Source organism: Bipolaris victoriae (assembly GCF_000527765.1).
Source record: "Bipolaris victoriae FI3 unplaced genomic scaffold scaffold_13, whole genome shotgun sequence".
NCBI lineage: Eukaryota > Fungi > Ascomycota > Dothideomycetes > Pleosporales > Pleosporaceae > Bipolaris > Bipolaris victoriae.
The window spans coordinates 337,347-364,233 of NW_014575379.1; the positions used below are offsets into that span (position 1 = coordinate 337,347).

General features: G+C 52.0%; 10 protein-coding genes across 10 annotated transcripts; 5 read left to right on the top strand and 5 right to left on the bottom strand.

Annotated features, from left to right (window-relative positions):
- Nucleotides 1–115: 115 nt before the first annotated feature.
- Nucleotides 116–8,128, bottom strand: COCVIDRAFT_90048 (hypothetical protein; the record flags this gene model as incomplete). Its single annotated transcript, XM_014704769.1, has 4 exons — nucleotides 116–2,283; nucleotides 3,872–3,891; nucleotides 6,863–7,662; nucleotides 7,718–8,128. 4 exons carry the CDS (start codon nucleotides 8,126–8,128, stop codon nucleotides 116–118), a joined length of 3,399 nt encoding a protein of 1,132 aa, XP_014560255.1.
- Nucleotides 8,129–8,371: 243 nt separating this feature from the next.
- COCVIDRAFT_34767 (hypothetical protein) lies at nucleotides 8,372–10,287 on the bottom strand (the record flags this gene model as incomplete). Its single annotated transcript, XM_014704770.1, has 3 exons — nucleotides 8,372–9,470; nucleotides 9,523–9,811; nucleotides 9,873–10,287. 3 exons carry the CDS (start codon nucleotides 10,285–10,287, stop codon nucleotides 8,372–8,374), a joined length of 1,803 nt encoding a protein of 600 aa, XP_014560256.1.
- A 526-nt stretch (nucleotides 10,288–10,813) lies between these two features.
- On the top strand, nucleotides 10,814–12,446 carry COCVIDRAFT_23675 (hypothetical protein; the record flags this gene model as incomplete). Its single annotated transcript, XM_014704685.1, has 5 exons — nucleotides 10,814–10,861; nucleotides 10,925–10,943; nucleotides 11,004–11,160; nucleotides 11,207–12,185; nucleotides 12,234–12,446. The coding sequence occupies 5 exons, from the start codon at nucleotides 10,814–10,816 to the stop codon at nucleotides 12,444–12,446; spliced, it is 1,416 nt and encodes a 471-aa protein (XP_014560171.1).
- A 564-nt stretch (nucleotides 12,447–13,010) lies between these two features.
- COCVIDRAFT_89968 (glycoside hydrolase family 3 protein) lies at nucleotides 13,011–15,989 on the top strand (the record flags this gene model as incomplete). Its single annotated transcript, XM_014704771.1, has 2 exons — nucleotides 13,011–13,586; nucleotides 13,638–15,989. 2 exons carry the CDS (start codon nucleotides 13,011–13,013, stop codon nucleotides 15,987–15,989), a joined length of 2,928 nt encoding a protein of 975 aa, XP_014560257.1.
- Nucleotides 15,990–16,274: 285 nt separating this feature from the next.
- COCVIDRAFT_89813 (hypothetical protein) lies at nucleotides 16,275–17,513 on the bottom strand (the record flags this gene model as incomplete). Its single annotated transcript, XM_014704772.1, has 3 exons — nucleotides 16,275–16,991; nucleotides 17,164–17,356; nucleotides 17,479–17,513. 3 exons carry the CDS (start codon nucleotides 17,511–17,513, stop codon nucleotides 16,275–16,277), a joined length of 945 nt encoding a protein of 314 aa, XP_014560258.1.
- A 595-nt stretch (nucleotides 17,514–18,108) lies between these two features.
- On the bottom strand, nucleotides 18,109–19,057 carry COCVIDRAFT_89731 (hypothetical protein; the record flags this gene model as incomplete). The annotated part of the gene is made up of 2 exons (XM_014704773.1): nucleotides 18,109–18,588; nucleotides 18,635–19,057. The coding sequence occupies 2 exons, from the start codon at nucleotides 19,055–19,057 to the stop codon at nucleotides 18,109–18,111; spliced, it is 903 nt and encodes a 300-aa protein (XP_014560259.1).
- A 177-nt stretch (nucleotides 19,058–19,234) lies between these two features.
- On the top strand, nucleotides 19,235–22,073 carry COCVIDRAFT_89706 (hypothetical protein; the record flags this gene model as incomplete). The annotated part of the gene is made up of 8 exons (XM_014704774.1): nucleotides 19,235–19,766; nucleotides 19,844–19,959; nucleotides 20,008–20,026; nucleotides 20,075–20,109; nucleotides 20,284–20,377; nucleotides 21,021–21,229; nucleotides 21,632–21,772; nucleotides 21,963–22,073. The coding sequence occupies 8 exons, from the start codon at nucleotides 19,235–19,237 to the stop codon at nucleotides 22,071–22,073; spliced, it is 1,257 nt and encodes a 418-aa protein (XP_014560260.1).
- A 1,777-nt stretch (nucleotides 22,074–23,850) lies between these two features.
- On the top strand, nucleotides 23,851–24,084 carry COCVIDRAFT_34773 (hypothetical protein; the record flags this gene model as incomplete). The annotated part of the gene is made up of 1 exon (XM_014704775.1): nucleotides 23,851–24,084. One exon carries the CDS (start codon nucleotides 23,851–23,853, stop codon nucleotides 24,082–24,084), a length of 234 nt encoding a protein of 77 aa, XP_014560261.1.
- A 1,216-nt stretch (nucleotides 24,085–25,300) lies between these two features.
- Nucleotides 25,301–25,686, bottom strand: COCVIDRAFT_34774 (hypothetical protein; the record flags this gene model as incomplete). Its single annotated transcript, XM_014704776.1, has 2 exons — nucleotides 25,301–25,460; nucleotides 25,499–25,686. 2 exons carry the CDS (start codon nucleotides 25,684–25,686, stop codon nucleotides 25,301–25,303), a joined length of 348 nt encoding a protein of 115 aa, XP_014560262.1.
- An 84-nt stretch (nucleotides 25,687–25,770) lies between these two features.
- On the top strand, nucleotides 25,771–26,674 carry COCVIDRAFT_13084 (hypothetical protein; the record flags this gene model as incomplete). Its single annotated transcript, XM_014704650.1, has 2 exons — nucleotides 25,771–25,936; nucleotides 26,127–26,674. 2 exons carry the CDS (start codon nucleotides 25,771–25,773, stop codon nucleotides 26,672–26,674), a joined length of 714 nt encoding a protein of 237 aa, XP_014560136.1.
- Nucleotides 26,675–26,887: the final 213 nt, after the last annotated feature.

The following is a 26,887-nucleotide window of genomic DNA, read 5'->3' on the forward strand; positions in this document are numbered from 1 at the left end:
ATCTCGTGATGGACTAAGTATTGTTTGAGTGATTGCCATTACGTATGCACTATCTGCGCAATCAAACTCACGTTGTACGTGTAATACCTAAAAGAATCTCAAGAATCCTACCAATCTACTCAGTATGCTCCCTCTTGCCTACATCCTTGTAGTCGCCTGAATGTTGCTTCGCCGCTGTCTCAGGAGTCGCATTTCCAGACCAACCCTTCACGAAGCCACCAATGTTTAGATTTTTCGTCTTCTGCTGCATAACTGCCAAAAGGCTCTCTTCCTGCTTCTTTTCCGCCTGCTTCTTCAATTCCTCTTCGTCCTCACCCCCTTCTCCCTTTTCACCTTCATTCTTGCGCCGCTCTTCTTCAACCTTCTTAGTCTCTTTGCGCAGATCAGCTTCCGCACGCTCTACTTCTTCAATGTCAACATCTTCGAACCCTATCTTGCGTAGAATCGAACCTGTGATGAAGCGATATTGGAGATGACCGTCCACCAGTTCGGACACGTCTACATTCTGTACACCGTGTACACCAACAACGGGCTGGAGGCCGGCGACACCGAGCTGAACAGAAGAAGTGCGGTATAGGAAGCCAAGGATGTAGTCGTTCTTAGAGAAGACATTGACACAACGCCCACTGACTACAGAACGGATGCGGCGCCAGTCTTCGGCATCGGAAGGGCAAGGAGCACCAACAAGGACAACGTTTTCAATAAGTCCAAAGGCTTTACGGTCGGCGAGCTTTTGCAGGCAGGAAAAGATGAGGCGCGCGCCGAGAGAGTATCCTACTAGAGTGACTGGTCTTTCGCCTTGGACTCTGTTGATGAGAGCATCGGCGAGGACTTCTCCTGCTTTCTCAGACCGGTACTTGGCCACAGAAAATGGGTTGTCCAACAGGGTTGCGATCTTGAGCAGACCAAGAGGCCACAACGCAGCTGTCATTGCAGCAAAGACGGTCTGTTCAATGATCTTCTTCTTCGCATAGCCCCATGCTGCACTTGTGACAAACGTTTCAAGGCTGTGCCCGAGCTTGAGAAGTGCCTCAAGCTCCCATCGTAACGCAAAGCCCTCTGTCCCCTTGCTGATGTACCGCCATGGCTGGCTGACCTCCTCGGGCTTGCGAAGCCAACCGGATACGGCAATGGCTACTCTGAGACGCCGAGACTCGTTGTCTTGTTTCTTGGGGTCCTGTGTACGGTGGATTGGGATAAAGGCAAAATCCTCAACTTCTCGTGCATACTCGTCCATGGCTTTCCCTGTCATCTTCGCACCATAGGCACCAAAAAGTCCACCTACAAGAACAGATGACCCAGCGAGTGTGCCAAGATAGCCTGCTGCTGCAGTAGCCCCTAGGCCAACTCCTCCCATTACACTTCCGACACCTGCTGCGAGAAGAGGAGCGGCGAGGCCACCAGTGACACCGATAAGTGCAGCGCCAGCTACACCCGCTAGCCCAACTTTCCATCGGCGAGCCGTTTGCGAGGCTTCGGCTGCTTTTTTGGTCTCTTCATCTGCATTGAGCTGTTGAGATGCCGCCTCCAATAGGCCTTGCGCAACAGTCTCCTCGTCTTTCTTCAGGACGTCCCTACCCAGCCCGAGCGAACTTGTGAGATATAGGATCAAAACGCGAGAGTGCGCAGAGTAATGTTCCAAGCTCAACACTATGAGGACGAGGGAGTGTAAAACAAGAGCACGTTTGCTCTCTTCCAGTTGAGTAAGATTGGTGGGAGCAGGAGGGTACGAGACTTTGAACATCTTTTCCTCATCTTCTTCCTTATCATCGAGCTTCTCGATACTAGTCAAACCAGCCTCTGACTTGCTGGCTAGTGTTTCGGTTTGCTGGCTCTCCACTTCTTGGGCTTGCTTCTTGGCCTTGTCCTTTGAGTTGATTACCTCGCCGACTCTGCTGACAACTTGGCCACGCCAATCGTCAAAGTATTTCAGCATCTCCCTCTTTAGTTCCTGCACCTCCGGTTTCGCAAGCTCCTCTTTAGCCTCCTCCTCGCGTTTCTGTCTCTCTTTCTTGATCTTGTCTTCTTTCTCGACGTCGACATTATCGAGGTCGGAGGGCGCATCCCTCAGAACTTCCTCTTCCGACTTTGCGGTCTTCTCGTCAATCGGAAATTCTTCGGCAGTGAAGGTCTTGACTAGAGACTTTCGCATCGACGCCGTAATGGTGGCTATCAGAAAGGTCAACTCGGCGCATTGTTCCGCATCGAGAAGCGTTGTGAGGGATGTTTCATCCTTGTCCTCGGATTTTGAATGTCCCAACGACGATAATTTGGACGCCCAACCTGCCATTTTCACGGTCCGATTAGCACGTGGGTTTGGTGAAGTCTGGATGTGTTGGATCTACATTGAGGTGAGTGGGGTGGCAGCTACTGCTGTTTTGGGTATGACGTCAAGCAAGAACAGTGGGGGCAAGAAGCCACTCGTCACCATACTGTAGGACACCTGGTCCTCCTGGTTGGGCTACAGGCCACAACAATTTAATAGTAAGTCAATCTCTAGGAAATATGTCACAACATGCTGGTATCCTTAACGTAAACCCCACCAGATTCCTTACAGGAATATAAGGTTCTCATCGGAAGGAAAAACCATCACGTCATCACGTGGTACACGGAACGCCCTTAATCCAACTGTCACAATAGAATTACCACTGGCTGCGTCTCTGCGAATCCGGTAACCATTCATGGAACATTCTTGTTATACCCTGCCAGTCGCCCTCCATAGTCTCGCGTTTGTCATCGTCCACAAACTCTACATTGTTCATCCCGCCAAAATCAATAGCCCAAGCATTCATCGCCTCATCAATAACGACATTCATAGGATGGACGTCTCCCCACACAATATCGTGGGCATGCAACTCCCGCACAATCGCAGTGAGTTGCTCCTCCCACCTTTTATGTAATTCGTGTCTATCCTGAAGGCCAGGGCTCCGCAAGTGGGTCCCTATCTCGGATGAAGTAACCAGGGTCATTAGCAGGCCAATTGTTGTTTCCCCCGACACCACGATGCCTTGTAGTCTAGGGACTCGGAGCCGGGTTGTCAGACCAGCTTTGTAGATACGCCATAGAGTACAGAGCTCACGCTCGAACTCTGGTTCACGCATCTCCGCCCGCGGTTTGAAATACAGGGGAACTCCCTCCGCCGTCACGACTCTTCCTTGAATTGAATCGAGTGACCTTCCCTCCTCCACGATGGGCGCTATCCAGATATCGCTTGCCTGGAAGGACGGAACTTCTTTGCATAGTTGAGGCAAGTCGGTGGTGCGCATAGGGGAAGTAAAGAAGGCCGGTGTGTATAGACACTCGTCTTCACCCTCAATGCGTACATCCCCATCAACACCTTCGTGGATAAGCTCTAAATTGTAGGTAGGTGAGTGGATAAAGCCTTCCAAACTAAGGTCCTGAAGTAGCGTTTGTGGAGCCAGTTTTTCAATGAGAGGCAGGCAGTGTTGATAAATCGGGTCGACAAGTAAGTTATCATTGGCCCTGCTACATGTGCCCACTTTCCACAACTCCAGCTGTTGTAGGAGTTTTTTACCCAAGCTTGTGCCTTTTACCCGCATGATCTCGACTCTAATAACAATTTGCGCATGGCCGCGCAAGACTGTCATATGACACTTTTTCTCGGTGGTATACCCTAAGGGACCGATACTGATGTGGTAGTTTTGAGTCATTGTGATTGGTTTGAAAGCGCACCTAGATGCTGAGCGGACGCTGTGTATGGTGGTGAAGTATCTAAGGCAGTAGAGGGGTGACGTAGTGGTTTTTCTTCGGAAATACTCTTTTGCCATAGTGCCAAGGAATTGGCAAGGTAAAGAGTTCAAATCTCACCCTCTCTACAACGAAAAGGAACACCTAACTCCTAAAGAAGAACTCAGTGTGAAACATTCTCCTCTTTGAATTTTCAACGCGTAGAAAATAGTTTTCAAGTTTTAGTGTCTAACTAATATCTATTTCTAACTCATAAGATGTACCCTATAGCGAGATACTTTCCGTGATTTAGACCTCCAAAATTTCTATTTTGTAAATGTATTACAAATCTGTACCCATTGTTTTCTCATAACACTAATATCTAACGTAGATATATACAATATTGGCCACTCTATCTATCGTTTCCTCGGCACTACTTATCCCCGCTTTAGCTATGACACCTGTTTAAACGGGGAATCAGGATTCTGTTAAAGTTGTTAGAGAGCTACAAGCCAAGTATACGGGACAAGTGTTATTCTCTTCCAATTAGAAATCTATTGATTTAGTGAGTGTGGATGCCGGCAGTTTCGCCGGGGAGAGAAGAAGACCGTTGAAAGCCTCAGGACTTGACGAGATGCTCCAGTTATATCGAGATGCTGACGTTATACGGTATGAATCGTAACTAATCGCAGCACTATGCCTACTCCAGACGCACTCAAAAATAACTGTCGCGCATGGCGTGGGTCCGGAATGTGTCGTTTGTGCTGCTAGCAGTGCCCGCACCGCCCCCGCTGTTTGCACATCCGGAGGTTGCGGCTCGCCTTCCTTCATGCCCTCACCACCAGTAATCATCATGGATAAAGCCAGTTAAGTGTTATTATCCTCAGCAAAGATGGCAGTGATACATTGTAGCCAATGAGATGCTCACACTCATGTCAGCACAGCCCAGTGGCTGTGGTTTGAGGTACACAAAGCAAATTTGCCAACTCCGTACACCGGTCCTAGCCTTCTCACGCGATAATTCTACATCTTGAGCTTTATATTTTGCTTTTCGGATCCTACAGTGCAAAGTCTCCCCTCATAGAATTTGGCTTACGATTTGTCTTCTCCAAAATACTGGAATTCGATTCCTCTCATCATATTGGTCTCAAAAGATTTCGCCATGACTAATTGGGATTCCATTAGTGCAATTGCTGGCGTGGTGGCCGCTGCAGCTGCCGTCTTTATCATACCAGCTAGCTATCGGGGCCTCATGACATGGCATCGTCGTCCGAAAGAGTGCGAATGCTTCGGCTGGGACGACATTCGACTTGGAGAAGCGATGGACGACTTCGCTGGCTTTTGCTACCACTCGCAGTATACAGGATCTATGCATCGAGCAAAGTCGGCGCGTTGCTAGGAAAATCAGCTGATGACGACATTCTCAAGATCATGGCTACGACTCATGCAAAGAAGCAGGGGACTTTCAAAGACCGCAACCACCCATCTTAACGCCCAATAAGAGTTATATCCGGACCGATGCACATACAATTAGAGCCTTCATCCTGTGTAGCCACGGCACTACGGATATTACGGAATTCCATACCACAGCCATCGCATGGGGCTCATATGGCTACCGCGATGGCAGTACCACAGTTCTCATTCGCACACTCAAGTCTGTAGACTCGGAGAATATCATAGTAGCGCATATCGAAGGCGCTATGAGGATTAACCTCACCAAAGAAGATGTCAATGGCATAACTTCCGGATACCCACCTTGGTACCGACATTCAATGACCCTCTTGGGATCACCTGCCGGCCGCAAGGTACCCCACCCCCATTCGAACCTACATCGATGTTTACCGCGCAGGATGGCTCATTGGCCTCGCAATATCGAATGACCTGCCACTAGCAGCAGCAGCACCACGCTCAAAACTGTTCGCTGACAGGCCTGTACAAAGACTGCTTGATATAGTGACCAGTAAGATCTACCCAGCATTTCCATGTGAGAACGTGAAAATGGTTGCCGAAGCGGTGGCAGCAATGATTAGAAATTGGTCTGAGAGCGGATTATTCATCTACTTGAAGCATGATCAAGGATTTTGTGTCGACGTGTATGACGAGATCAAGACGTTTTCCGAAAGCGAGGCAACGTTTGCAATGAATCCTTTCAATACTCCCCTGATTATACCGCTCACCGACGCCGGAATTACACGACTCAAGCCCATGCTGGTCAAGGTCCTCTGTGCGGCCTATGTAAGATCCTCGACAGTGGTGAAAGCATTCAAGAATATGCGTTACAGCAATGATGATCTGTCAGGGTATGTGGAAAAAAGCATATGAACTCTAGTCCGCCCGGGCGTCACGGGTGGTGTTGGGCATTGCAGAATCCGCAACAGACAACATAACTTGAAGATTGCGCTTTTACAAGATGACGAACTAGAAATGCGGCTGTCCAACCGAGTCGGTCCCCCCTTCAGTACCGAGGAAATGGATTGAGCGCGAGCATAGAAGAATGTTGAGTAGATTATTATTTTAGATAGTATTTTCTAAGGCCTTCAGCCTAGTTTGTACCTAGTGGCTTATTAGACTATTAATACAAGGTAGATAATAGGTAGTGCATTCTTATAGTAGGCACGTAATATCATCACGTGTCTTACTTACGGCGCAGCCTCTTACAACAGCGTTTAGTGCTAGTAACGTATAACTAGCCGTTAAATAATAGCTATCTTGAATAAATAAACTAACGAATCTTGGTATTATATATTAGTATAGCTATAAGTCTATATAGATATATACTAGTTAAAATACGTAGCTCTTTCTATCTCTACCTATTTACTACTATACTGTTACTAAAACCACGGTTTATAATTAGCTACTGCCGCCGCTACCACTACCTACTCAAAGTCACTAACGATGTATACGACAGTGCATAAATGAATAAGTGGGTTTTGTTCAGTGTGATCTCAAAGCACTTGAATTATCCAGTTGCCTCATGATCGCAGCTCAACAACGTTGCACTACTTTGCTGGGGCTGGTTTTTCCCCAGTGTGCACGTCCACCAAGAGACCGTTGTAGTAAAGATGATAGGTGGCATAGACCACACTGGACATCAGTTACTCGCACAAATGTTATAGCAAAATCAATCTCGTTTGTCAATAATACATATTATTTAAATTTCATAGTACAATATTACGATCCTACTCTCCCCGTCGGTATAGGCATTGCATTCATGCCACCAGTGGGGAAATTCCTAGCACTCAAAAACACACCCTTGACAGCCCTGATATCGCCCTTCAGCACCTCAATCTGATCGTTCTTATTAGACTCTGAGGAACTTCCAGTCCAATTGAATGTCGCTCCATAGCGACCCATGGTAGGGTAGTACTGATTTTGATAGTCCATTTCTGTGAGGTAGGTAGTGAGGTCCGAGATCTTTGTTCTCAGTCTGTCTCGCGATGTACCCTGGCCTGAGCGATTGGACTCAAGTTCCTGGAGGTGTGATTTGATAATCTTCAGGCGGTTCTCCTGTGCTGTTACAGTCGGGTGTGGGTCTGTGGAAGTGGAAGGTCGGCGGGAGAGGTTGGGTGTGGTCTGGGTGCCATAGTCGCGGTGGTAGAGCTCAGTAGGATCAGAGTCGGCTTCAGAAACATTGTCTGCGCTGTCTTCAATAGGCTTTACTTTGCTTGCAGGATCGACAGATACTGCTTTGCGTAGTCGTTCATTGAGCTCTTTCAACTGCTCGTTTGTATGAGATGCAAAGTCGCGCCGTGACTCTGCGAGGCCGTGTGTCATGGGGGCTATGATGTACTTTGACAGTCCATACATGCTTGCCATGAAACCTCCTGCTATATATGCTGTGGCCGCAAGGCGTTCGGTGGTGATAAGAGGCGGTGGCTTCTCAGTGCTTGCAAGAAACTCTGGGTATGTGACAATCGGGGGTATTTCGCGAGGCTGGATTTGAACTTCAGGTACATGCGCAGGCTTTGGGGGTGTCTGAAAGCGTTAGCATTGCCTGTCTTCGACGTTCTGGTATTGTGCCAGTACTCACCGTCGACCATGCCCGATCGCCCACATCCTCAACCTCGATTGGCCTTCTCTCCGGCTCCTCTTCACCCAACAGTCTGCCAATGTCCTCAGCACTCACCCCCTTTGATTCCAAGAACGCCACCTTCTTCTCCCGGGGCGCATCGCGAATCGTTGGGTCGTCGAGGAAACGCGCAGCCTGCTCTAACAGACTGCTACTCTCAGTAGAGTGCTGCTCTTCCTCCTCTGGCTGTGCGACATCGTCTTCGGTTGGTGTGGGGGCTTCTACAGGTGGTTGTTGTGGTTGTTGTTGCGCGCTTGCTTCTTCTTCCTCTTCTGGCTTCGGAGAGGAAGTTGTGTCATTGGTGGAAGTAGTGGAAGCGGCGGAAGAAGAGGAGGCACGCTGCCATTCTGGTATTCCAGGCTTTCCCGACATTGCTGCGATACGGTGTTGAGGTGTTCTCTGTGTGTATGTCGAGGAGAGGTCGGCGCGTCGTCACGGGCGATAATGATGATGGGTGCTCGGGAAAGATGGCTGGACCGAGGCAAGAGCCCCAGATTCGGCTTTTCCTTTTTGGTCAAGTAACTCGAGTCGACACATTCGACCGCACCTCACTTGTGTCATGTACTAACTTTTTTGTTTGTTCTCTCGCAGTACTCAGACCCTGCACTTGGAATCTTAAAAACTAGTCTCCGTGTTGCCCTCGCCCATGCTCTTACTGCCTGAGCTTCCGCTTTGTATCGCACCCAAAATGCCGTCAATGTACCCGGCACCGCTCCACTTCTGATGGGTCAGAACATCACAGCCCAACTCCTTCTCTCGCGCTTGTACTAGCTTCACATACGCCAGCATTCCCTCATCCTTGAAGGCCCTGCTCAGCTCACATGTGATTGTCGCCGTAGAGTGTACTCCGGCCAGCGAGATAAGCTGGAACACAAAACCGTGCTTTGCCAAGTCCCACACAAAGGACTTGAGTGCCTCTTCAGAGAAGCCATGGCCCATCCAGTTGAAGCTGGGCGAAAGGTTGTACACAAACTTCTTGCCAGGGTAAACGGCGCGGATCTCGCCGGCAAATCTGGCTGCCTCTTGGACGTTGGGGTCACCCGTCTCAACCCACAAGAGATCGGCGTAGGGTGCATACTCTTTGCCGCGCTTTGTGGCTGCTGCGACTCCATTCTTGAAATGGTAGAAACCTTCTCTTGTGCGCGGAATGTCCCAGTTGAAGTAGACTGGAGACTTTGTGTACTTTTCTGCCGCTTGTCGGCGCTTGAGGAGAGAAAAGTTGGGGTTCTGCTTCATCTCGTAGAGGTAGGCGTCGATTGAGGACTGGGAGGCGCCTTCCTTCTCAAGGTGCTGAACAACGGCCTCGTCAAAGGTGACAAGCTTGTGCTTCTTCACCCACGCCGCTTCATACTGATCAATCTCCTTGCCTGGCGCGCCGGCCGCCTCCATGTTTTGTAGAGTCTCAGCCAATGGCTCCGTGTCTTCCGTGACTCCCTTGATGAACTCATGATCTCGTACGTCGACTGCGCTGGAGATGAGCTTGCCGCTCTCCGAGTCTGTACGCGCAATGACGAGGTTTTCGCAGCCCATCATATCCCATTGGAATCGTGCAGCTACCAGGCGGTTGATGTGGTCGCCCACGGGGACAAGCACCTTGCCTGCAAGATGTCCACACTTCTTGCCGCCATGCAATTGATCCTCGAAATGAACTCCTGCAGCGCCATTCTCCGCAAATAGCTTGGCAAGCTTAATGACCGCTGAGAGGCCGCCGTGTCTATACATCGTCAATGGCCTATCTAGACCTGTATGGCTTTACGTCTACTCACCCAGTATCGCCGTCGGCAATGATAGGACGCATATAGTCCAGATACGGAGTCTTTGCCCTTTCCTCTGGTGTCATCTTCCTCCTTGCATCCCAGTTCTTGCGGTCGTGCAGCTGCTGCGCCTTGAACAGGCGCTGCACCTGGTTTGGAACGGTATTGTATGGGTAATCGCCAAAGTCGGCAGAGACTTCGTTCGTGGTGGTTAGGACAGATGAGCACGCCCATCCTGAAACGTAGAGAACTTCTTGGTTTGCAGCCTGTTGGGACATCTGAATCGGATCAATTGCGCCCACTAATGTTCAGAGAAACAGAATCAGCCATTGTTCTATCTATATAGCCATGGGTAAACGCACTGGTATGTACTGGCTCGCCCTTTGCTGCCCGCTCCTCAAGCAGGTTGAAGAGCTTCCTTGCCATCAAGGAGCTAGGATATGATTGAGGAAGCGTTCCGCGTTTGCTCACGACATCCTCTGCAGAATATGGGCGCTTGATGCCCTTGTACCGCGGTGATGCCCACCACTCCTTCACGGCTTGTACCTGTTCCTCGAAAAGAGCATCCTCGGCCTCGCCTGCCTTTGCAGCCTCAGACAACAGTTGGAAAGAGTCTCCTGGCAGAGCTGTCGACACTGGGGGGTCCACGGGCTTCAGCACGGAGCTCGACATGCGGTACACGGTAGTGGAGAGCGGACGGAGGAGTTGTCGTGATGGGCTCGCTACCCTTAATGATCGGCTCTGGCGCGCGACGGAGCGCGGTACTGTACGGAGCATGGTGAGTATGTGTGAATTGGAGCAAGGCGCAACCCAGCAGGAGCCTGCTGTATACTTGAGTCGAGGGGAAGAGATGAGCAACGGAAAATTATCCGTGGGCTGCAGGCAATTGGGGAACAGCGGCTGTCACTCTTTTCGCCCTGTCGCCTTTTTGGGGGGGTCTAGAAGCTGTCTCTACGCGCAGGCAATGACGTTACCGGGCCGTGAGAAGCGGAGCAGTGTGATTGTGTGTGCGGCAACGCTTCTCCAGCATTTCCCCATGTCCGGCGCCAGAACCGAGGTAGCCCACCGCTAGCCGCTCGGAGCTGCCCCTCGGTCCATGGATTGTACGTCGCACTCGCAGGAATGGCCCAGCGCGTGTCAGGAAAATCCGACTCGGCTGCCGAGCAATGCCGTACGACTTTCTTCTGTCTCCTTCGTGTCAAGTCGTGTTTTTGCCATTGAGTTTGTAGAACACTCTCGTCCCTGGGTTGAGTGAAGACTATCAGACTGCCATTCCCCGCATCTACCCCACACTAGACTAGCCATGGCATTGAGTGCACGATCTGCTGCCAGAGCTCTGCGAGCGGCCAAGGTGAGCTCCGAGCTGTCTGGCTGATAGTGTTGGAAGCAAGAAAAACTAATTGAAGCTTCCCAGGCGCGCCCTTTTGCGGCTGGTATGCCAATCGGTCCTCTGTTCCGCCCATCGAGATGCTAACCCATATCCCTTTCTCTAGTACAAGCATGTAGCTATTCATCCTCGTCCGAGCCTGATCTCAAAGAGACTTTTAAAAAGGTTCTCCCCGCAAAGCGTGAGCTCTTGAAAAAGGTCAAGGCACATGGCGACAAGAAGCTCGGTGACGTCAAGGTCGAGAATGCGCTGGGCGGCATGAGGTATGCATCCTCGGGAAATAAATAGCGTGTACTGACAGCAGCAAAGGGGTCTCAAGGCCATGGTCTGGGAAGGATCAGTTCTCGACGCAAACGAGGGTATTCGATTCCACGGCAAGACGATCAAGGACTGTCAAAAGGAGCTACCCAAGGGAACCTCTGGCACTGAGATGCTTCCCGAGGCCATGTTCTGGCTGCTCCTGACTGGCGAGGTCCCATCAGTGTCACAGACTCGTGCGCTTTCGCGAGAGCTCGCCGAAAAGGGTAGCATTCCCAAGTTTGTCGAGAAGATGCTGGATGACTTCCCTAAGGACCTCCACCCCATGACACAATTCGCATGCGCTGTCTCAGCCCTCAACTACGAGTCCAAGTTTGCCAAAGCATACGAAAAGGGTATCAACAAGGCGGATTATTGGGAGCCCACCTTTGATGATTGTATCAGCCTGCTCGCAAAGCTGCCTACTATTGCCGCCAAGATCTACCAGAACGCATACCGCGGTGGAGGTGCGCTCCCCAACGAGATCGATCTGAACCAAGATTGGTCCTACAACTTCGCAGCCATGTTGGGCAAGCCTGGCAAGGAGAACGAGGGTTTCCAGGACCTTCTCCGATTGTATCTCGCTCTGCACGGCGACCACGAGGGCGGCAACGTTTCAGCACACACCACACATCTCGTCGGTTCGGCGCTCAGCGATCCCTTCCTGAGCTACAGTGCCGGTCTTCAAGGTCTTGCTGGCCCGCTCCACGGCCTAGCTGCCCAGGAGGTGCTGCGCTTCATCCTCGACATGCAAAAGGTAGTTGGCGATAACTTTAGCGAAAAGGACGTCAATGACTTCCTCTGGAGCGTTCTCAAGTCTGGACGAGTTATCCCTGGTTACGGCCACGCTGTGCTCAGGAAGCCCGACCCGCGATTCGAGGCGCTCATGGACTTTGCGAATGCTCGACCTGAGATTGCGGCAGACCCAGTCTACCAGCTCGTAAAGAAGAACTCGGAGGTTGCTCCTGGCGTACTTACCGAGCACGGAAAGGTAAGAAATCATAGTTTTGAGAGATTGCAGTGATTAACTTTGTCGTAGACCAAGAACCCCTACCCCAACGTCGATTCGTCCTCTGGTGTCCTCTTCCACCACTACGGCTTCAAGGAGACTCTGTACTACACTGCAACATTCGGTGTCAGCCGTGGTCTCGGTCCTCTTGCACAACTCATCTGGGACAGGGCATTGGGTCTGCCCATTGAGCGCCCCAAGTCCATCAACCTCCAGGGTATCCTGAACCAGGTTGGCGCGTAAATGTCAGTAGTCGCGACCTGATACAGGGTAGCCATCAAAAAGTAGTCGAAAATAGAAACGATCTAAATGTCACATGTCGCCATCAAGTTTTTCATGGAAAAAGTGCCAAACACAGTGCAAAGATGTCAGTCAGTCAGTCAATGACGTGTGTTGGTGTTGGTGTTGGTGAATGAATCGAGTTGCGCAATTGGGCATGGGAGGGGCGGGAGCGGACCCATGGGATCGACGACGGCGGCGGCTAGTCAGGGCAGGGCGACATGCCGGCCCCAGTACACGCCGGACGCCGAGTGAAACTGTCTCGCACCACGTCGACGGCGTTGTCTTCTGTTCCACACTCATTGTCCTACCAGACACTATCTCCGCTCGCTCACATCTGCATCGGTGGTCTCACCGTGTCCAACTGCTGCTGCTGCAACCATACACACGCTTCAATGCTAGCTTCAATATAACCAGGGCTTCACGCTCGCGCCGTTTGCCATAGCCTCATCATCCCCGCCGCGTGCAACACCACATATTTCTTTTTACCTGCTGCTCTTCCTGGATTGACACGTTTCCATCACCAACATGGCTCCCTACGAAGCCCACGAGTTGCGCCGCGGCAAGTACGCGAAGCTCGATGCACCCGTGGACGATGACCTTGAAACCCCAACGCGATTCTCCTCCGAGTCTAACGAGACCCTGGAAGATCTCGAAGAGCACGACCCCCTCGCATTCGATAGCAAGTTGAAACGAAAGAAGAGTGCCGGCGACCTCAAGGTCCGGAAGGCATCGTACCGAGACACCGAGGCCGTGACGCCATTCCCTGCCCAACAACGAAGATCTAAATGCGCACCAGGCCGCTGTTGCTGCTGGTTGCTCGTATTTATCGCCGCTACTGTTCTGCTACTGGCTTCGGGAGGAATATGGGCATACAAGGTGTCGGTGCCTGAGGATGGTCGCAGTCCGCCGTGGTACCCCTCGCCAAAAGGCGGAACAGACAAGGCATGGGAGGAGAGCTACAAGAAGGCTGCTGAATTGGTCAAGCAAATGACATTGCCTGAGAAGGTCAATATCACCACTGGCACAGGGTGGAGCATGGATCTTTGTGTGGGTCAGACTGGCCGTGTGGATAGGTTAAAGTTCCCCAGTCTATGTCTTCAGGTGCGCACCACTCCAAAGACAGGGTTCCACATGCACTAACATATTACTCAGGACGGACCTCTGGGCATTCGATTTGCTGACAATATCACTGGCTTCCCTGCGGGCATCACCACTGGCGCGACATGGAGCAAGGAGCTCTTCTATCTACGCGGAAAAGCACATGGCAAGGAGGCAAGACTGAAAGGAGTCAACGTCTTACTTGGTCCCGCAATGGGCCCTCTCGGCCGAATGCCTGCTGGCGGTCGTGTTTGGGAAGGATTTGGCTCAGATCCCGTGCTCCAGGGCATTGCAGCGGCCGCGACTATCAAAGGCATCCAAGACGAAGGCGTCATGGCTACCGCAAAACACTACATCGCCAACGAACAGGAACACTTCAGACAGGCTTGGGAGTGGGGCTTGCCGAATGCCATCTCCAGCAACATCGACGACCGCGCCTTACATGAAATTTATGCATGGCCATTCGCCGACTCGGTCAAAGCAGGTGTAACATCCATCATGTGTTCATACAACCAGGTAAACTCCAGCTATGCCTGCCAGAATTCAAAGCTACTCAATGGAATTTTGAAAGACGAGCTTGGTTTCCAGGGGTTCGTTCAGAGTGACTGGTTAGCGCAACGTTCAGGTGTAGCGAGCGCCCTGGCGGGTCTGGACATGACAATGCCCGGAGATGGTCTCAGATGGGCCAAGGGTAACAGTCTATGGGGTTCAGAGCTCACCAAATCAGTTCTTAACGGCAGTGTACCCATTGATCGCGTCGACGACATGGTCACTCGTGTCGTAGCATCCTGGTACCAAGTCGGTCAGGACAAGTGGGAAAATGATGGGCCAAACTTCTCTTCCTGGACCAACGACCGTATCGGCAAGCTGCATGAAGGCAGCCCCTCGAATCACGAAATGGGTGTGGTCAACCAGTACGTCAACGCTCAAGGAGAGGGAAAAGAAGCCCACGGACACCTGGTGCGTCGCGTTGCAGCTGAAGGTACAGTCTTGGTCAAGAATGACGGCAAGATGCTGCCCCTAAACCGCAAAGGTTGGAAGACCGATGGAAAGGCGAAGACAAAGTTCCGTGTCGGTGTTTTTGGTGAAGATGCACGTCTCCCTCGCGACGGCATCAACCACTGCCCTGATCAAAGCTGCAACGAGGGAACCTTGGCTTCAGGCTGGGGTTCCGGTGCTGTCAACTTTTCGTATCTGGTCGAGCCTGTATCTGCCATCAGACAGGCGTTTGACAATGAGACCGTATACGTAACAGACTGGTTGGAGAACAAGCTTCCCAACCAAAAGGAGATTCTCGAAGATCAAGATCTTTGCATTGTCTTCGCCAATGCCGATTCAGGAGAAGGATACGAGCACTACGGAAACATTCGGGGCGACAGAAACGATCTCAATCTGCAAAAAGGCGGTGCAGAGCTCATCAAGAATGTTGCCAAAGACTGTGGAGAAGGGATGGGTGACGTCGTTGTCGTCATCCACACGGTTGGATCCGTCATCCTAGAGGATTTCATCGACATCATGAACGTTAGGGCAGTACTCATTGCCCACCTTCCAGGTACGGAGTCTGGGAATGCTATTGTGGATGTACTTTTTGGCGACGTCAACCCATCTGGTCGTCTGCCCTACACCATTGCTAAGAAGGAAGACGATTTTGGTCCAGGCAGCAAGGTCAAGTATCTTCCCAGTCCATCCGACGGCCTTGCACCTCAGCAAGATTTCACTGAAGGCCTATATATTGACTACCGCTATTTCGACAAGCAAAACATCACTCCCCGATTCGAATTTGGCTACGGTCTCTCATACACACAATTCGAGCTATCTTCCCTCATGATCGAAGAAAAGAGCGCAAAAACAACTCTACCCAAGCCTCGACCCGACGGCCTCACACCTCCGACCTACTCCACCGACCTTCCGGACCCGGAGTCAGTCCTCTTCCCCAAAGGCTTCAACAAAGTAGAACAATACATCTACCCCTGGCTCGAGTCAACCAAAGGCATCAAGAAATCCGAACCCCCACAGCCTCAACCCCCATCCTCCCCGCTCAGCGATGCAGGCGGCGGTCCAGGCGGCAACCCGGACCTCTACACCACGCTCCTCACCGTCTCAGCCTCTCTTGAAAACAAAGGACCTCTAGATGGCGCTTCCGTTGTCCAACTGTATATCTCCCTCCCACAAGACTACAAAGATCACGAGACGGGTGAACCGGTGGATTTCCCTGTTCGTGTCTTGCGTGGGTTTGAGAAGGTGCAGCTGGAGAAGGGGAAGGGCAAGTTGGTTCAGTTTGATGTTACGAGACGCGATTTGAGTTATTGGGATGTTAAGAGACAGAATTGGGTATTGCCTATGGGAGAGATTGGGATACAAGTTGGATTTTCGAGTCGCGATTTGCCGTTGAAGGGGAAGTGGTGAGGTTGTTCGTTGTTCTTGTTGTTCTTTTCTGTTTAGAGGGTTGGGGCCGATAGGTTAGGGATGGAGTATGAGGTGTAGATTCCGGCGTTCTTTTGTCCCTTTTTCTCTTATACTTTTTTTTCTTTCTTTTGTGTGGTTTGAAGTAACAAGGTTTCGATATCCTAGATACATATGTATTTTCCATTCCAAGATTTTGTATTTCTATGAATTGATTACACTATACACCTTCTTTCCTTCTGCGGTCTCCCTTGCCACATTCCCCCCATCTTAGCAGAATGGGGGATTTTACAATTCGCTCTTTTTCTTGTTATCGCCGGCTGGTCTCCTTCCCCGCGCAAACAAAATCGTTCGCCACATCTTCTTGCCTCCAAACTCCATATACGACTTCTCTTTCATCGTCTTGACGTCCACATCGACGAAACCCGCCTTCTCGAAGAATTCGCGCACGCCGTCTATGGTGAAGTGCGGTACCACGACTGAAGCAGCCATTTTGCTGTGGAGGCTGGAGTCGTGTTTTTCGCTAGGATTATGGCTGTGATCGTGCTTGTGGGCATGAGATGAGTGGTCGTGCTTATGTTCATGCTCGTGCTTATGACCGTGACCGTGACCATGGCCATGATGATGCACAGCATGATTCCCCTCACTGCCCTCTACCATCTTCCCCTCCTCATCTACCAAGACATCTCCTCCCTCAAGAAAATCATTAATAACCAAAACACCCCCGGGCTTCAACCGCTCCTTGAGTTGCTGCGCAGCATATACTACGTCTTCGAAGTGGTGGAACCCGAAGCCTACAGTTGCGAGGTCGAAGTCGCGGAACTCTGGGGCGTCTAAGGAGGAGGGGTTGGGGTCGGATTTGTCGAAGAGGTTGCCGACTGCGGTGGTGATGGTGAGGGGTTGGGGGGCGGTGGCGGCCGCCGCCGCGAAGCGCGAAGTATAGGTTGAGATCATGTTTGGGGAGATGTCGATGGCGGTTGTGTGGGTGATGTAGGGGGCGAAGATCTAGTTTTGATCATGTTAGGTAAGTTTGAGTTCTGTTTTTCTTGTCGTATGGGCGTGTAAAGGAAATATATCAGGGTAATCACTTTTTTGTCTAGTCTAACTCGGGAAGAATTGATCATGGAGGATAAATGGGGGGATGGGGGGAGTGGCAAGATGAAATGAAGAGACTTACCCTCGTCATTAATCCTGTACCGCAGGCATAATCCAGCATTCGGACTTGCTGGGTACCTGTACTCTCTTGTCCGTCTGCGAGAACATTGACGAACGGAATACTGATCCAGGATAGATCGCCGCGTAGGGCATTGGTGACTTGGTTGTTTACGGTTGCGAACCAGGGTTTGGTATCGTAAGTATCCGAGATGGAGCTGTCAATGTGTTAGAAATATTTGTGCTGAACGGTGAGGTATTGTTGCGAGAGCTGGAAACGATAGGTTAGAGGAAAATGTGGAAGGGGGAGGGGAAAGAGCAACAGGAAATATAATCATACTCAAAGTATTGACGGTTAGCGTCTGCGAGGCTCATGATGTACAGCTTGTTGGCGTATGTTGGAAATGTAGGTAAACTATGGGTGCAGGTGGGGTAGTCCAATGTTGCTATTAAGTCAGAGATAGTTGAGATGTGATAGTCGAATTGAAACTATACAAGAGAGTTGTCATGCTCCTTTTATATGCAGATGTGAAGTTGTGATATGGAGTGGGGCCAGGATGAAAGTCGCCGGGTCTAACATTGGAAACTTGTCAAGGTATGTACTAGGCTAAAAAAAACCGATGCTGTCATTGGTCGAGAAGCGCAACAGTGCCTGAGCGTCGGAAACATATTATGGCAGCATTCCTTCACGAATGAGTCAAAAGGTGATTTGTCATGTAATAAGGGGTTCCTGGAAGGACAAGATGCAGGTTAAGTGGGAATCGGAGACATTGCGCTCAGGTTCCTCGAGTATGTAGAAAATCCCCCATTCATGGTAGGGCAGTATGTTTTATGGGAATGTTCACACATAGTCTACCATTCATGGTATTTCAATTTGCACTCGTGATATTGAATAAACAACACATGCATCGCAAACGTGTCTTTGATGCTGGTTTGCTTGCTATAACAGTGATAAGACCAACTAATAGTATCATAAGAACATCCCACCAATGTCATCCAAGTCCTTTTCTGTTGACTTATTCTGATTATCTTTTTCATCTTTATTTTTTAAAGCTTGCTGTCGTGCAAGGCCTTCTTCTCTCTTCCTCTTTTTCCTGGCATCTGCATCTTCCCAATCAGGTGGGTGTGAAGTGCTCTGTTGTTGCGTATCCAAGAGTGCATTGCGAAACCGGGTTATTCTGTCGAGATTGATCTTGAACCGCTCATTTGCTATAGAGACTAAAGTTTGCAGATACTTCTCATTCACCAAAGCAATGTTGTCTCCATTTGCGTTCTGGTAGCCTATGATGGAATCGAAGGAATAACCGGCTGATCGAACAGCTACTATAGGATTTGATTCTCCTTTCGTTGATCCGAGGCTTACAGCGCCGCTCTCACGAAATCCAGCTGCTAGTGCTGCATTGAGGACGTGCTGGGCATCGTCTATAGATGCAGTCAAGATGTGCAGAATCTAAGAATTGTTAGATTGTAAATAGTGCTGTTGTTAAAAGTCTCACCATAGGCTCGAATTTGAGATGAATATATCTACTAGAGACGGATGGTCCTTCATTATCGACTTCGGATTTCTTCAGTCCGAAATCAGGCAAAAAGTCATGGTTTTTATCCACGTTCTGGACTGGTTCATGAGAAAGGAACAGCCATGCACCCCCGCCGCCCTTTCCTCCAGGCCCAGCTCGTGAGTCGCCTTCAATAGAGGAATCATCGATGGAAGATTCTGCCTTACGGCCTTCCAGGAACACGCTGATGCGTCCTGAGCAACTGCTGGTCGTGACAAAGCCTTCGAGGCGGTTGATTTCTCCAATCAAATCTCGAATTGGGGCATCGACAGAGCCTTTTGGCGACAGGTCATGGTAGTCGGCATCGGGAGTATCTAGCTGAGCGAGTATTCTTTGCTTGCGAGCTGCGAAGCGGGTGGTCATGACTATGAGGGGTCCGTGGTTTGATAGGGCGGACGAAACTCGTGACACCGCGATGGGTTTTCGCGTTCGTGTGCGTCATCGATGGCCAGTGCGCGCTCCGACCTCCAAACAAACCGAGTCACTCACAACTACTGTAGTAGCTCTTCCACACTTCTGCTGGTCCTCGGAAACGATAAAATGCCACGTAAATCGACCAAAGAAACCAAATCCGCCGCGCCTAGGAGCTCTTCCAAGCGTCCTGCGCAGGAAACTCCGCAAAGACAATCAAAGAGGGCAAGGGCGACTGCAAGGAAATCCTACGTTGATCCAGGCACCGACACAGATGATGCAGACGAGCAATCAACAAGAAAAGTATCGCCTAGTGTAGACGAACAAGATGGCGCGGCCTCCGACTATGAGGATCATGACGACAAAGAATCATCCGTCGGGTCCGAGGCTGACGAGACTGGCAGCGACGAAGATGATGAGAGCAAGAACCGTAAACCACGAGGGCGCGCTGCCAAGAGCCTTCCTATTCACAAGAAAGATTCCGATGAGCAAGAGTTGTGGAAACCGGGGGCTAAACTTGAGCTGGGAACACGGGTAGTCATTAAGAAGCCGAAAGCTCGAGATGCAGGTGATACGCCATACTTGGACCACACGATCCATCCGAACACTTTACTCTTCTTGAAAGAATTGGCAGCCAACAACGATCGAAGTTGGCTAAAGCGTGAGTATTCTTTCTCATATTTCCTTGTTCAAAGTATCTTGGGAACCATGTGCAAAGGTCAACTAACAAATATGTAGTACATGACCCTGACTTTAGAGTGGCATTTCAGGACTTTACAACATTTGCAGGAAAGGTATCAGAAAAGATCATTGAAGCAGACGAGACAATTCCGGAGTTGCCAGTCAAGGATGTCGTAAGTACCCACCCCACCCCATTTTAGTCTGTCTGTTAATGTGCATAGATCTACCGGATCTACAGAGGTGAGGTGCAGGCGCAAAGATATCATACGAAGATACTGACGTAACTAGATATTCGCTTCTCCAAAGACCCAACACCCTACAAGGTAAGCCAGCCTAGTTCACCGTTAATGGAGGAAAGGCTTTGGCGAACATTTATGTTGCCAGAGGATTCGATTTCCCAGCTCAACTATCAGGAAATATGAAAACCCATGCTTTAGTGGACGATATCAACTCTATATTTTCGACAAATGTATTGGAACATGCACTGACAGTTGCAGACGTACTTCTCCGCGGCATGGTCAAGAACTGGACGCAAGGGACCCTATGCACATTACTACGTACAGGTGCAGCCAAAAGGTGGAAGTTTTGTAGGTATGTTCACATTCCTTAGCTCCTTGCTCTGGGGACGGCGTGGAGCTATGCGCTGTTGTGGAACCTGTTTCCGAGCACGACTTGACCTCGTGGTTACCACCGTCTTCCATCGGCCTAAGTATGCATGTTCTCTGCATGTTTTGCCAATGGTTATACGCATGTGACCATCATAGACTGCGATTCTGTGTGCTGTCTTTTGGCCCTACCGAGTTTTGCGACCAATATCGTGCATCGTAGTGCCACGACTGCGCGACTACTGTCAGAAGCGGACAAGACGATTCTGCTGCCGCTGTGCTGAACGTACCAATACTGGTCAGCAGTAACAATGCTGTTGTATCTGTGGTGCGAGGAGGCATTGCACTGTACCATTGGGTAGCGCTACCAGTTGCACGAGTGGAACATGGCAATGAATGTGCTCCAGCAGTCGCCACCCTTTGGGAGATTGGTAGTGTAACACATCGGATAGCCTCGAGGTTCGGCTGCGGGCCGCATGATGACGCTGGTATCGCACGCGGGTTCGGTGCGCTTCGGTGCGGAGTTGTGCTTGGACGCTCGTCGTTCCCCATTGCAACGTGGTAGCGTCATGGATCCCTACATGGTGTTCTTGGTTTCAACATATGCAGTCATGTGCTAACTTTGTAAGGCGGTGGCTATTGGCAACCAGACGCAGCAGCTCTTGGTAAACTTCGTCACGACATCGATCGCAAACCGCACAAGATCAAATCTGTCCTTCGAAACCGCCAGTTCAGAGAAACGTTTCTGGGGGGCGTGCAAGACGACGATAAGAAGGCGGTCAAGGCCTTTACAAGCTTATCCATGAACCAGTCAAACGCATTGAAGCGTAATCCCAAGGTAAGTGATATGTTTTTTGTCTTTTTGATCTAAAACTGGCAACAATCTCCAGAGGGGCATCAAAGTTAGCGTTGCGTCTGACACATGTGGCATGGTTGTGATTGGCCCATGGACCGGACGGCTGATCCGGGCTTAAGGTTAGCAACAGCCATGATAGGATTACTCATGTGGCCGCTACAAACCGGGAGGATTAAGCTTTGGGTGTGTGTATCTGGAGCTTCTGCGTTCCAACGCTGTGCCGTAGGGCAATTAGAGTTTCAAGCCGCCCCGCATCCAATAAGCCGAGAGCAGCGGTTAGGACGACAGCTCAGCTAGTCGACAGTTTTTCTCAAAGCTCAGCAACGAAACGGACGGGATGCATTTGGGACTATGCCTGATAGAGTTTGCTGACAGGTGGGCCAGGGATACGATCATGATCACAAAGACATTGATCTTTTGCGGCTCCGCAACTTTACGATTGGTTGTACGGTTGCAGACGAAGTCATTGTCGGCACGGGCGGGTTGGAGCGAGTAGCTGAGGTGGTAAGGGCAATGGTGCCATTTGTAAGTTTGCAGTTTCGTTTGTCCAAGATGGAGGATATGGGTGTTTGATTGGATAGGGCAGGGCAGAAGCGGCCGCAGCTTGTTAGGAAGAGCCCTGTACAAGGCAAGCGACGGTGCAGTCACCCGGGCAGCGCAAGATGCAGTCTTTGTCGAGGCATTAGGCGTGGATGGCGGCTAACGGGAGGTGCAGATTACGTATCTCAACAGCGTTGTCATGCCGGACGAGGACACGTCGGGGTCAAGCAGTGAAGGCGAGGATGATGATGCAGACCAAGGTGCAGATGAGGAGGCGGAGGCATAGGGAGGTGCAGATGCAGACGCAGACGCAGATGAAGGCAATGGGTCGCCCAACCACAGACAGGAAGCAATGGAGAGGATGACGAGGCTTGACAAGAGCAATTTCAGCAACGCATGTTCATGGCGCGGTGTCTGGGGCCGAAGTCATGCGGATCGAGGGATTGGGCGTCGGGGGCAGACAGGTGGAGAGTCGAGGGTGGGCCACAAGCGCGAAGCCCGCCAATAGACGCCCGTGTAACCCTGCGGCAGTGGCGCTGACTGGCTGGCCCAAGCGAAGGGCATGCAGCGAGCCAAGTCATCGTGCGTTAGCCGGCCAGCCCGTTCTCGCTCGCGCCTGGCGTTGCGGGAGACCGCATGACACTAATGGTCATGTGACGCGCTAGTGTAGCGTTCGGGTCTGCTGCACGTTCAGATCCTAGCCCACGCAAATCGCTCCGAACAGGCAAGGCTTCTCCGTTCCCCCCGGTCCCAGTCCTTGATTCTGCCCTCTGCCCTCTGGCGCGGGCCTGCCGCCCTCTCCTAGCGCCTCCTATCCAACCAGCAACCAAGTCCAAGTCCAACCAGCAACCGAGCATGGCAGGGGCTGCGGGGATGAGCGAGCCACCGACCGAGTGCGAGGGGGGAGGGGGCAGGACAACACAGCACACCGCAGCACAGCACAGCACTGCACTGCACATTCTGCTCGCTCGCTCCCTTCTCTCCCTCCCACTCGATGCGACTCGACTCGACGCGAGGCATGGCCATGACCGCATCAATGTCGCCGCCGCCGCCGCCGCTCCTCCTCCTAGCCCCTCGATGACATTGCCGCCCTCGCTCGACCTGCTGGGGTATGTGTGCACTCACTGCTCTGTCCGCTCGCCCCATCACCTGCCCTCTTCGCACGCTCCTGACTGCTGTGACATGCTGTACACGTTGCGTTAGGCTGATACGGCCACGGCCCGGGGCGCACTCGTTGTCCGCCTGGGATGCATGGGTGCTGCTCTAACGCGTCGGATCAAGGCCAGCTGCATCGCATGGCATGACGATGGCTTCACCAGCTCCTCGACAGACTGCCCAAAGTTGGCACGCCGGCTAGCGACTGGCACTGGCGTTGATTCCGTCAGCGCCATGCAGTGCACCTCTGCGACCGCATCACCTTCTTCGGCCGCCGGCGATACTTACTGCCCAAGACTTACGCCATCAGCCCCAACACGAACACGTGTGAGTCAAATGCCCAGCTGCGACTCGTCTGCCGCCTGCGACTCCTACTTTCCCCCCCTTCGGCGGCTCCCGTGCACTTTTTTTTTCGAGGCCTTCGTCGCACTCTGTTAAAAAGCGGTGTGCTCGTGGGGCATCACCAGGTAATATCCAACCCTTTTATCCAACACACCGATGGGTCGCCATAATTCTTTCTTCCGCGAATTAGCACCACTCGGGCTGATCAATGGTCCCGCCACGGCTTGTGGCCGCTTACCCACCCCTTCCGTCGCTCTAAATGACATCTGCCGGCGTTCGTCACACGATTGGGGGTTTTTTTCAGAAGCCAAAACATGTCGATGCTCAAACCATGTCCGCACAAGCGGTACGGCTTGTCGTTGTTCAGACGTCGTGTTGAGTTGGGGGGCATCATACGATGTTAACAAACCCCCCCAATAAACCAGGCAGCTAAGCGCAGAGGACATACCGCTTACCCGCCAGGGCGTATTCCCTCGCACCGTGCTACTGCAAGGACGGAAGTTATGCGTCCCAGCTTATACATGGACAGATTATAGAATTGCGACGAGCCAAAAGTTGTCATCAGGATGCAGAAGGATGCTTGTGCATTGATGCAAGGACACGGTTCGACAAACGGCGCCTCTGACAGGACTTGTTGCCGCATTTATAGACAATGTTTGTTTGCAGCAGCGTCGATGCGCGTCCTGTCAAAGTTGGTTGATACGTGCCCCTTCCCTGCCTGCAACCTGTCAGACGGCGGAGGCGTCGCACAGGACGCCATTCGTCTCGGAGGCTTGATGATGTCTTCCCGCCTGATATAACCACATTTGGATTTACGCGCAGCTCGCGGCACACGAGACGCGGCACAAGCGACACGGGTCTTCTTTACTGCTTACGAACCACTCATGCTTGCAGCACTCTGCAGGCCTTGCATCTTTTGGGGTCAAGTTGTGTGACACAAACTTCGTTAATCTAAACGTCAACGGGATATATGCGGGAATTCCACACCTCGTCCCGGCCCGCTGATACACACTTGGGACCAAGCGAGTGACTCCGGCATGCTGTATCCACGCGCTGTTCCGCACTCTCGATTGACCGCTGTCAAAAGGGATCCATTCTTGGGGTAATGCGCTTCGCGCCGCAGCCTTAATGTGCGTTGTGCGGACTGCTGCTTGTGCTTGTTTGGGGTGAATCGACCGAAGGGCGGGCGGGTGAAGATCCATCATGGCTGTTCTTTACCCCACAAATGCACCGTTCGGTTGGTGTAACCGTCATCTACCAGCGGCAATTGACGGCATTTTTGTTTTTTTGCCCACCACACACTTTATACTACATCCACACATGCCCACATACTCGTTCGCATTCGCACTCGCGCTCACGCTCACTCAAAGGCTGCCAACACGGAGGTGACGACCGCCGTGGCAATAAGACACGTTCATGGTCCGTTCTTTGTCGCTGAGTACCCTGGGACCACTGGCTGCATCTGCGCTCATTAAACATGGGCTCGTGACTGACTCGGATGTCGAAATGCGGTGTGGCAGTCAATCAAAGCACAACAATAATCAAATGCGCTTTGCCGTGACCGGTGAGTGTGTCTGCTCGCAGCAACGTCGTAAAGTGCAAAGGCTCGAGCGAGGTATGTATGTCATCACGTCTTGTGACGCAGACCGGGGGTGTTTTGCTGTTGTTTTTGCCTGCGCATGATGCACATTGGAGATTTGCCCGTCTCCCAGCAGATGCAAGGCACACGCACACGCACACGCACACACATAAAGAGACACATACGAGCAGCCATTTGGAGGTGGGAATTTTGCTGACTGGAGAATTCAATATTAATGCCGGGTGGATGATTGGCTGACGGAATTGACTCCAACCTGGCTGCGGAAGGCGTGGATTGAATCTCCGCGGGCCGTCCGCCCCAATCTGGAGGGAGGGAGAGAGGGAGGGAATGAAGAATAGGTAGGCGGTGCGCCCCAAGGATAGCTGCAAACTACGGCAGGCTGACGATTCTTTGCTGGAGCGTTGCGTCGTCACCCATTATGCAGCCAGTCGAAAACAGGCCGGCAAGGTGCCGAGGCTGAATACGCTCTGGGCGTTTCGCCATTCTGTTGCCTCGTGGTGGCTACATCCGCGCAAGTCCGAGAGAGCCTCGTCACCAGCGGGCGATCCGGCAGTGGGAGGGAAAATCCTACAAAGGCTCTTTGTCTGCGTGTGTATTGCAGAAAAAAGGCAGACGTCGAATCAGAAGGGCTAGCAGGCGTTTGGCCATGGGTAGCGGTTTGCAAGCCGCACGCCGGTGCAAGGGACGAACGATGGGCCAAATTGTGGAGGCCAGATGACGAGGCGTGATTCGAGGACGAAAGCGAGGTGCGTCGGATGCCGCCCGTCTTACATGAAGCAATGGCAGCTGAGAAAGCGGCCATGTCGGGCATGCTTTGAGGCGCAAGGCTGGTCAGAGCCGGCACTATTATGCAGCAGACTGGGCAGAGACGAAAACTCTACCGGCAATGGTGGAGCTTGCAGCGGTCATTTGCTGGAGCTGGAGTCGCTGGAGCAAGTTGGAGCTGCTGCTGGCTGGAGCGAACGGTTCTCCCGGCGCAAGACATATCGGCCCTCCCGCGTGCTACACTGCCCCGCGAGCGAGCGAGTGCCTGAGGTCGCCGAGTCGCACCGGTGGGCGCGCGCCCTTGACTAGCCATGGCAAGGAACTCACGTCACAACGCTGCAAACAGCACAAGGCCGTTGCCGCAGTGTTCCACACCAACTGTCACGACAGGGATGCTGCCGTCCTTGACGAGCAAAACGACCGACGCGCCCGGATTCATCAGCCCTATCAGATATTGCAGCAGATGAAGGGCAACAGGGCGCCTCGTGGCCTATGAAGCAAAAGCTCACGCACATGGCTGCTGGGGAGGAGGGGGATGGAGGCATCAACGATGCGAGATGATTGTGGTTGTCGTCATGATGTGGATGGCAGTGTTTGGTCGTGGACGAATCCAAAAAGCAGGCATGGCGGGCGGGCAGCATGGCAACAATGGCCGCCGCCGCCGCCTTCGCCGCTCAGCAAGGCCAGCAAAGCACGGTGCGACCATGACGGGCTGTAGGCCTGCTCGTACCGTGGTTCGTAAGCTGTCGCATGTCCCGAGCTATGTCCTTCGCGAAGGACGCGACACAAGGAAGGACGCAGAGACGGCCCGTCGACGACTCAAGAGCCCCGAGGTGCTCCCACTAAGTACAGACACTACTGTGCCACTTCTGCGTGCATGCGTGGGCGACGCCGCCGCCTCTGGCAGCTGCTTCTGCAACGACGGCTGGGAGGCGGCCGCGCGGAGCAGACTCGACAGACAAGCAGCGCTGGCTGGCACGGCGAGGCGGCCGCGGGCGGAGCTGGGAGTGCGAGGGCGGTGGTGACATGGACGCTGATTGCAGCGGCCTGTATATAATTAAAGGCTCGTAGATCACAGCGCGACGGGAGTCCCCGAGCTCTTGGCGAGTCATACATCTCAAGCAAGCTGCCGGCCCGCAGCATCATCATGCACACGGGCCCGGGCTCCTAGGTCATACGCCAACCAGCAAGGGGCCTGACTCTGGGTGCGAGGGGGGGGGGGGTTGCAGGCCACGCCC